At 38.8% G+C, this 10,000-nt stretch overlaps 3 protein-coding genes across 3 annotated transcripts in view; 1 reads left to right on the forward strand and 2 right to left on the reverse strand.

The window, feature by feature from the left end:
* Positions 1-10,000, forward strand: part of LOC137993521 (uncharacterized) — a 520,905-nt gene that overhangs the window by 495,206 nt on the left and 15,699 nt on the right. The window contains exon 11 of the mRNA XM_068839470.1: positions 8,103-8,189. Coding sequence (XP_068695571.1) covers positions 8,103-8,189 — 87 coding nt within the window. The remainder of the gene's footprint in view (positions 1-8,102; positions 8,190-10,000) is intronic.
* Positions 1-10,000, reverse strand: part of LOC137995496 (DNA ligase 1-like) — a 461,965-nt gene that overhangs the window by 74,628 nt on the left and 377,337 nt on the right. The gene's annotated exons all lie outside the window — the stretch shown is intronic.
* Positions 1-10,000, reverse strand: part of LOC137995027 (uncharacterized) — a 224,232-nt gene that overhangs the window by 50,923 nt on the left and 163,309 nt on the right. The window lies entirely within an intron of this gene.

Here is a 10,000-nt window from a genome sequence, read left to right on the forward strand (position 1 = left end):
GCAGCATTACCTGACACTCACCTTGTGTTTGTTGGAGCCCCCGATGGAAATCATGAGGAGATCGCAAACCGATTACTTGAATACGGTATTCCTAAAAATCGGCTTAGGGTAAGAGGGTATGTCAAAACCCGAGAAGCTTTGAAGCGATTATTCTGTGAGGTGGATCTTGTACTCATGCCCTCCAGAACAGAAGGCTTCGGTTTGACAGGTCTGGAGGCTCTGTCAGCTGGGCTACCTGTAATCGTCGGCAAGAACTCGGGATTTGGAGAAGCCCTTGGCAATGTACCATTTGGTTCTTCATTCGTCATTGATTCTGAGGATCCCAATGCATGGATAGCAGCTATCAAGGACATCTGGAACAAAAACAGGCAGACAAGGCTTGATGAGGCTAAGGTTCTCCGTGACTACTATGGAACGAAATATATCTGGTCTGAGCAGTGCAATGATCTTCTCAAAAAAATGATCAACTCTGTAAATGGTATGAATTAACAATATATTTCAATCCCTTTATATCAAAATCGTTTCAAGTGTAAATCTAGATACTTGGTTAATCGCCTTTAGTAGACGTCAACTGCAAATGATAGCTTCACTAGCTCAAAATTTGATGGAAAAGGAAGCTAAAAAGTAATTAACTGAGATGGAACCCTTACAACGCTGAATAGAAAACTAATTGCACATACATACATACATACATACATACATACATACATACATACATACATACATACTTACTTACTTACTTACTTACTTACTTACTTACTTACTTACTTACTTACTTACTTACTTACTTACTTACTTACTTACTTACTTACTTACTTACTTACATACATACATACATACATACATACATACATACATACATACATACATACATACATACATACATACATACATACATACATACATACATACATACATACATACATACATACATACATACATACATACATACATACATACATACATACATACATACATACATACATACATACATACATACATACATACATACATACATACATACATAATTGACCGCTCCCCATCCCCATGGGCTTTTCAGGCCCAATGAAACACAACGAAACGGAATAACAACAACAACTGTTAAGAATCCCAACTGGCCGGAGGCAAACCAGTTGGCTTTTTACAAGTGCAGCTTGGAAGTTGAACCAGGGACTACCAGAAACAAATTCAACGAGTGGTCAGAGCGGGTCTTGAATCCGGGATCTCCGCATCTCAATGCAAGCGCCCTAACCACTGGGCCACACTGCCTCCTAAAATTACACTCGAAGTCAGTATCATATCTTGATAGTCAGCTCAAATTGAAAGTGTAATATTACTTTTTTTTTCTTAGCTGTGAGCAATTCACCTATAGTTTGCCTTCATATATTTCGACAGATGCTTCCTGCGAGCCTCAGATGCCATCAGAAGCACAAGGCAAATTACAGAGAAAATTCAATAAGGACCAAAACGGTAAAATCATTAGGACTCTTTTACAAGTACAAATCGGCTTTTGGAAGGGCAGTTCTCACATAGAGACTGTTTACTAACTCGATAAGGTGCCTTGGTTGACTGAACAAAAGATACGTTGAGTTTGCGTAAGAAAAAAAGAGTTCATTCCCCGGGATTAGTTTCTAGACATCAACGTGACAACGCTTTCTTTATTTGGCCATTGGGACGTCATATGCCTATACACTCTCCACACTTGTAGACACTGATAATCACTGATAGATGTGGGGGCCACCATGAGCATTTCCTGATTTTAAATAATGATAACCTTTCCAAATAAAAAAATTTAATTATCAACCTTAGTAGCTCTTTGGATTAGTTGGAATGGGCATCTGAATCTTTCCTGTAACCTTCTATTTTTAAGCAAAAACTGGATTCTGTCTCCCACCCAGGTGCTTCAGATTTTTGCTGTTAAATATTTACAGATATCTCTTTCACCGATCATGGCCTTTCACAAAAGAATGCATTTGTAAAATTTAACTAAGACATTCTTTGAATTAAAGTTCTCTGGCAGTGGTTGATGTAGATACTACTTGTGCATTCTTAACGTGTTCATATATGATCTATTTCATATATCATTTCATCATTGATTCATTCCTTACGGGAACATTACAACCCATAAATGACCAGCTCCCAACGTCAGTGGCTTCATGGTTAGAGCGTCGCACCGGAATCACGAGGTCATGGGTTCAAACCCCGTTGAAGTCCTGAATCTTTCAGGCTTCTCTACGCAATTGAAAAATTGCGTTCATAACTGCGAAGATCATAGCTTCACTTGATTTCATATCTGCAGTTCATGCATGATCTATTTCATATATCATTTCATCATTGACCCGTGAAAATGTCACCCAATTCTTAGCCATTGCTAACCTGTTCACTGTTCCACATGCACGACTTGGCTTATATAGAGCCCTTTCGTTATGTACAATGCGCAAAGCTCTTTGGTCTTGAAATTGATAAGGAACTGACATTTCGTTTGCATGTTTATAAGTTATGACAGAAACTGTCCCAGCGTATTGGAATTTTAAAAAAGATTAGACATTGCCTGGAAATAAAGCATAGAGTTCACTTTTATAATGCTATTATTAGACCAGTGATGGATTACGTAAGTGTTATCTGGTCAAACTGTGATAAACATTGTCTAAATCGTGTTTTAAAGCTACAAAAGAGAGCAGCAAGAATCATCCTTTGTGCTGATAGTTATGCACCCTCTGTTCAGTTATTTAACCAACTTAAGTGGATTACTTTCTTTGAGAATGCAAAAGTAGCCAAGTGTTGTATCCTATACAAGCGTTTGCAAGGTCACGTGCCCAGTTATCTTACAAGCTTATTAGTACTTACCAGTGAGACTCATTCACAGCAGACTAGATAAGCTAAATTTAACATAGCCTGTCCTCTAGTAAAACGAATTACAGAAGGTGGAAGAACATTTACTGTGACTGCTTGCCAGGAATGAAATAAGCTACCTCTTGAAATGAGAAAAGCAGAGACTCTTAAGACTTTTAAAAATTCTCTTTGGGAACAGGATTTTTAAAGATAGCCTTTTTAAAATCATTTTTCATTATAAATATTGTGCCAGCGCATGCTTCTAATTGTTTCATAGTTTTGTAGATTTTTAATAATTTTATTGTAAGCCTTAATTCAGTATGAATTATTTTAATCTTTTAATGAGGGCCACTAGTTTATTAGTATTTATATGCTATTTTGTGCTACCCTAGTTACATAAAGACTTTACTTACTTACTACAACAAGTTGCAAATTAGTGGAGACACTTCACCTTCTTGGGGCGTTATTATCTCCCATACTGCAGCCCTCCTCCACCCCCCTTATCAATGTTGTTAGCAAGACAGAAAAATTCTAAAAACGTAAACCGTCAACGTTGAAAGAGGGAGAGGGGAGGGGAAGTGGGAAAGGTTGAAATTCTAGATACGTCGGGTATTGGAAGCTAGAAAAGGTGTTTTTTTAACGGGAGTGTCTCAACAATTTTGCAACTTGTTGTAGTAGCGAACTGTGGCTAGTTTAGGTGCCTGCTGTCTGGAGGAATCCCCAAAAAGGTCAATCAAATGGCTCGCTGCTGCTAAGAGTTGTTGCGCCGGAACTGAATGAGATTATGATTCGAGGGGATCGGCTATTCATCGAGTTACAAGTTGAGTTGAGTTTGAGCTGAGTTTGAGTTAAGTTTGAGTTAAGTTTGAGTTAAGATTGAGTTACAGTTTTCGGCGTTTTTCGGAATTAAAAGTAGTAAATATTCAGTACAAGTCACTTTGAAAACTGTTTTCTTTGCGTTGAAAGATATATTTGCATAAAATTTGGCAAAATGCCATGGCTTTCCAATGATCAAAACAATCTTATAATTATTACACCTTTCACGGCATCATTCTTGTTGGTGCTGTTAAGTCTATCGACGTCAAAACGATGTCTTCTTAGAGGGATACATGGGCTGTATTGTTAAGTCAGTTACAGCCGGCGCGGCGGCTACGATGAACCGTATTTGTCGTCCGGCATCATGATCGATCAACACGGCGTAAACGAAAGAGGGAAACATTTGGCGAAGTGAGCCAGCATTACGCTCTTTGCTCATAACCGCTGAAATTCTAAAAATCAATGCGTCAACACGAGTGTTACGACAAAAATACGTTTGCTAATCACCGAAATTTTGTAATGTTGGCAGTTAAACGAGCCGAGCATTTAAATAAATGAAAATGTTTGACCTAGTCACACATGTCGGAAAACCATTTCACTGCAAAGTTGAAAGACACAAGATGTTGAAAGTAATGCTTGATTGTTTCGCCTGGCCTTGATGGTATTACATTTTTCTTTTAAGTGCTATTAAGTGGTAACTTAAACTGTAAGTTATGAAATTGAATGCACGTTAATCCCTACTTCGGACCGCTATGACGTCTAGTTGTCTAGCTACAATCCCAGCCAAAAAGATGGTGACACCAACCCAAAATACAACCCCTTCCCCCCTTTTCAATGTTGATCAATCGCGCTATGACTTTGGGCATTCATGAGAAAAGTCAATAGTTTTTTTTCCCTACAACTTCGAAAAGGGGGGAAGGGGTGAATTTATGTGTGGCATCAAGTGTCCCAGAAATTTATGACCGAGATTGGGTGGGGTCTAAAACAAAGGTCACTTTCAGTTTGACGGGTCACTCGTACTTGCAGGTCATTGTTTTACCTTTTTGAAAGTAACCACAAACCCTCAATTTGTCTAACCTTAGGCCTAAAAGCCAAGTTTAGGTCTATGGTTACCCAAATCAATTAGGGTTTTGGGTTACTTTCAAAAAGGTAAAATAATGACCTGCCACGAGTAACCCGTCAAAAGTGACCCGTGTTTTAGACCTGGAGCCCCGGATTGTGTCACGGTGCCCGGTTCGCAAGTTACTTTGTGACTAGAAAGGTGACGGGTGCGATTCGCATTGTTTTTCGAAATCTATACTGGCCCCTTTCTAAAATATGACTTGTTACTAAGCAGTGAAAACACTATGAAAAGAAGTTTGTTTCGCTCACCTTCGGTTTCCCGTTTCTACATGGTAAGACTTGGGATCTTTGCGTACTCCTGGTTCTGATTCTCACCGGCAAGCGTTGAAGAGGTGATCTTTAATTGTTAATTTAAAATTGTCTGTCTGGATCCCTACTCAACCGGGTAAAAAAGGTGGATTTCTTGAGATAGACTATTGATCGAGTTACGAGTTGAGTTGAGTTTGAGTTGAGTTTGAGTTGAGTTTGAGTTAAGATTGAGTTAATATTGTGTTACGGTTTTTTTTGCATTTTTGGCACTTAAATCTAATAAATATTAAGTAGAAGACACTGAGAAGACCATCAAACACCGTTTTCGTGAAGTGCACAGGTGTATATTTGCGAAATGGTTTTAAACTGATCAAAACAATCTTGAAATTTCCTGCACGGCAGTATTCTTGTTTAACACTTTACCAGTTTCAGCACTTGGACTCCTTCGATTTGATTACTGCCTGTTTTGCTGTTATGTGGTCTCATTGATCAGTAGTCCCTTCAGAAGATTATTCCAAGCCGACCACATGGCTGATGAAAAGACCAGACCACAACACCGTACTCTTTTCGACTAGTGTGTGCAATCTTTAATATCCCACAGTTTATGAACGCTGAAGGTTGTGAGACGGGACCTGCGATTTATAGTCCTTATTCGCGAAGACTTGAAAGTCTAACCATTTGCAGATGTTATTACAAAGGCAGCACTTTCTCCTCAATTATTTTAAGACCCTGAGTGTTGCGGGTCTGGCCGGAGTCGAACTCACGATCGCCTGCATAAAAAACTGATCCACCGGCGCGCGGTTGTTCCTTTTAGCGATCAAGTCTATCGACGCAGAAAAGATGTCTTCTTGTAAGGCTAAGGATGGGATTTACTGTTAAGCCAGCTTATAGCCCTGGCGGCTAAACGATGAAACGTACCGTTTGTCGTCCAGCAGCGTGGTTTTCGTGATCGGCTACCAGACAAAACGTTATCGGAACTTGTGAGCTGCAGGAGTGTTTATGTAAAGTATGGAATGCGGACCCTGGAACGCGTTTTTTCCCTTACTGATCCTAGCCTTTGAAGAGAAGTGCCTTTGTCAGTTTTCATTTATGTACTTGCAAAAACAGAAGAAACCGTTCACGAAAAACCAAAATTAATTGACAAGTAAATCAATAAACAATGAGTAATAGCTGTAAACTGCTTTGTGCAGATAAAAGTGTAGACAGAAAGAAATGTCTATCGTGATTTGGTCAGATCATAGACATACTTTCAATTTCAATACTCCGATTTCAAAACTTGTTTGTAGACCTTTTTTACCCGGTTGAGTAGGGATCCAGACAGACAATTTTAAATTAACAATTAAAGATCATCTCTTCGAACGCTTGCCGACGACTTTTCGGCTAACTATCAACATTCCATTGCGTGAGAATCAGAACCAGGAGTACGCAAAGATCCCAAGTCTTACCATGTAGAAACGGGAAACCGAAGGTGAGCGAAACAAACTTCTTTTCATAGTGTTTTCACTGCTTAGTAACAAGTCATATTTTAGAAAGGGGCCAGTATAGATTTCGAAAAACAATGCGAATCGCACCCGTCACCTTTCTAATCACAAAGTAACTCGCGAACCGGGCACCGTGACACAATCCGGGGCTCCAGGTCTAAAACACGGGTCACTTTTGACGGGTTACTCGTGGCAGGTCATTATTTTACCTTTTCGAAAGTAACCCAAAACCCTAATTGATTTGGGTAACCATAGACCTAAACTTGGCTTTTAGGCCTAAGGTTAGACAAATTGAGGGTTTGTGGTTACTTTCAAAAAGGTAAAACAATGACCTGCAAGTACGAGTGACCCGTCAAACTGAAAGTGACCTTTGTTTTAGACCCCACCCAATCTCGGTCATAAATTTCTGGAACACTAGATGCCACACATAAATTCACCCCTTCCCCCTTTTCGAAGTTGTAGGGAAAAAAAACTATTGACTTTTCTCATGAATGCCCAAAGTCATAGCGCGATTGATCAACATTGAAAAGGGGGGAAGGGGTTGTATTTTGGGTTGGTGTCACCATCTTTTTGGCTGGGATTGTAGCTAGACAACTAGACGTCATAGCGGTCCGAAGTAGGGATTAACGTGCATTCAATTTCATAACTTACAGTTTAAGTTACCACTTAATAGCACTTAAAAGAAAAATGTAATACCATCAAGGCCAGGCGAAACAATCAAGCATTACTTTCAACATCTTGTGTCTTTCAACTTTGCAGTGAAATGGTTTTCCGACCTGTGTGACTAGGTCAAACATTTTCATTTATTTAAATGCTCGGCTCGTTTAACTGCCAACATTACAAAATTTCGGTGATTAGCAAACGTATTTTTGTCGTAACACTCGTGTTGACGCATTGATTTTTAGAATTTCAGCGGTTATGAGCAAAGAGCGTAATGCTGGCTCACTTCGCCAAATGTTTCCCTCTTTCGTTTACGGCGTGTTGATCGATCATGATGCCGGACGACAAATACGTTCATCGTAGCCGCCGCGCCGGCTGTAACTGACTTAACAATACAGCCCATGTATCCCTCTAAGAAGACGTCGTTTTGACGTCGATAGACTTATAAGCAGCAACGAGAATGATGCCGTGAAAGGTGTAATAATTATAAGATTGTTTTGATCATTGGAAAGCCATGGCATTTTGCCAAATTTTATGCAAATATATCTTTCAACGCGAAGAAAACAGTTTTCAAAGTGACTTGTACTGAATATTTACTACTTTTAATTCCGAAAAACGCCGAAAACTGTAACTCAATCTTAACTCAAACTTAACTCAAACTTAACTCAAACTCAACTCAAACTCAACTCAAACTCAACTCAACTCGTAACTCGATGAATAGCCGATCCCTACAATAAACAGGGCTTGTGATAGGATGCAAAAAAAATATTTGAAAAATTATGCACCACTTTCAAGTCTCATTATGCAGCAAATTATGTGATATCATTAATATTTTCTAAATGTTAATAGACTTCTCTTTGTATTTGATATTGCCAATTAAATTCTTGCTGTTTTGTTCTGTTATTAAGCTAACAGCAGACTGTGTTGATTATTTTACAATAGATTGTGTGCAGGCAGGAGCAAGCTGTGCTGATGTTGTTTCAGCAGCAGCAGCTACAGGAAGCAGCACACACACTCATCATGAACAAGGTAACTACTTCATACAGATCACTGAAAGATGAAAGTGGATTTTGTGTGATAAAACTAATCCAGAGAGGATTTATATTGTCTACAATAATCGAACTGGAGTTGACCACGTGCAGCTGAAAATCGGTTTTGGTTCAATTTTATCCAGATGAGGCCTGTATATAATTATTACTGTATGTCTCTAAATGCACTGTATGGTTTTTTAAGTCAGGAGCATTTTTATTTTCAAGAAAATGCCAATTTAAAAATTCCACCCAAAAATTCACTATGTTTTGCTATGAAGCGAAAACTTAGGGTGCTGTTACAACAGCATTGGTATTTTGAAGGACTGCTTGTGTTCAAAGATTATCATGATGTTCACTGTGTGCAAAGTCTTGAAGAAAGGTCGCATTCTTTTGGAAATTGATTTCCAAACACACGTGTTTGGATATCCTAACATTTGTGTTTGGATATATATCTAATCATGCGTGTTAAAAAAACAGTTCTTTACTGCGTATCAAGGAGCATCCATGTGACCCAAATGAAGCCACATAATTGGTTAATTACCTCATGCATTATTATTGATTTTGAGAATAGTATTTCTTAAATGATAAAAGCATGATTTGCACACATCGCTCACTTGATCCTGCATAGATAATGTTCTATCAAACAATACACCAATGTTATTAAACTGACTAAGATGGTAATAATGTCATTACCCACTTGGATAGAATTGATGCATGTCTGACGACTTGTCACTCTTGATCTTGAGATGATTCACAGTCATCCGAGATATGATGTCACTAGCACATGCCTCAACCTTAGATTTGGAGTCAGCAGGATCGTCAGGATTCGTTGACTTGAAAGAAAAATATAGTTGAGTATCGTCAGCATACATGTGATAGTTCATGGTCAACTGTGGAATTTCATGATTTCGCTTATTGGATCTGTATGAAGAAGGTAAGAGTAATGAGCCAAGTACAGATCCTTGAGGAACTCCACAATGAAGAGGTTTCATTGATGAGTGTACTCCATCAATGGACACATTGCTGGCGGTTACTCAAATAGGACTGGAACCATTTAAAGGCAGTACCTGGAATGCCAAACCTAACCGACATTCTCTGTAACATTTTATGATGGTCCACTATGTCGAAGGCAGCAGATAGATCGAGGAAAAGCAGGATAACCTCATGTCCACTTTCTATCAAATCAAATACATCATTTTGGACTTTTAAAAGAGCCGACTCAGTGCTGTGCAAGGGCTTGTAAGCTGACTGGAAAATTTCGTTGAGGTTGTTATGTCAGATATTCCTGCAGTTGGTAGGCAACAACTTTTTCGAGGCTTTAGACAGAAACAATGGGTTTAAAACAGGCCTAAAATTGCCAAAATTAATGTGTCATAATCCAGGCTTGGTTTTTTTAATAGTGGAGGTACTTTCACAATCTTCCTAGAATTAGGTACATTGCCCGATGTTAATGACAAATTAACAATTTTATTGCTGAGAAATTTACAATGAGGAACACTCTGACAACTAACGGTGTAAATCAAGCCTCAAGCATTTTTGCTTTTAAAACGGTCAGTTGCGAGTCTGTTATAAAGATGATAAATGAACTTAAACCCAACAAGGCAGTTGGTTTGGATAAAGTGAGCTCTCGGTTGTTAAAGGATGCTGCTGATATTGTTGCACCAAGTCTTACATCATTATTTAACATCTCTATAAACACTGGCTGCTTTCCGTCCACATGGAAACTGGCAAAGATATCTCCTCTTTTTAAAAAAGGGAATACCGGTAAGCAAGATCCTTCTAATTACAGACCGATATCGGTACTACCTA

The sequence above is a fragment of the Montipora foliosa genome, chromosome 1, assembly GCF_036669935.1.
Source record: "Montipora foliosa isolate CH-2021 chromosome 1, ASM3666993v2, whole genome shotgun sequence".
Lineage (NCBI taxonomy): Eukaryota > Metazoa > Cnidaria > Anthozoa > Scleractinia > Acroporidae > Montipora > Montipora foliosa.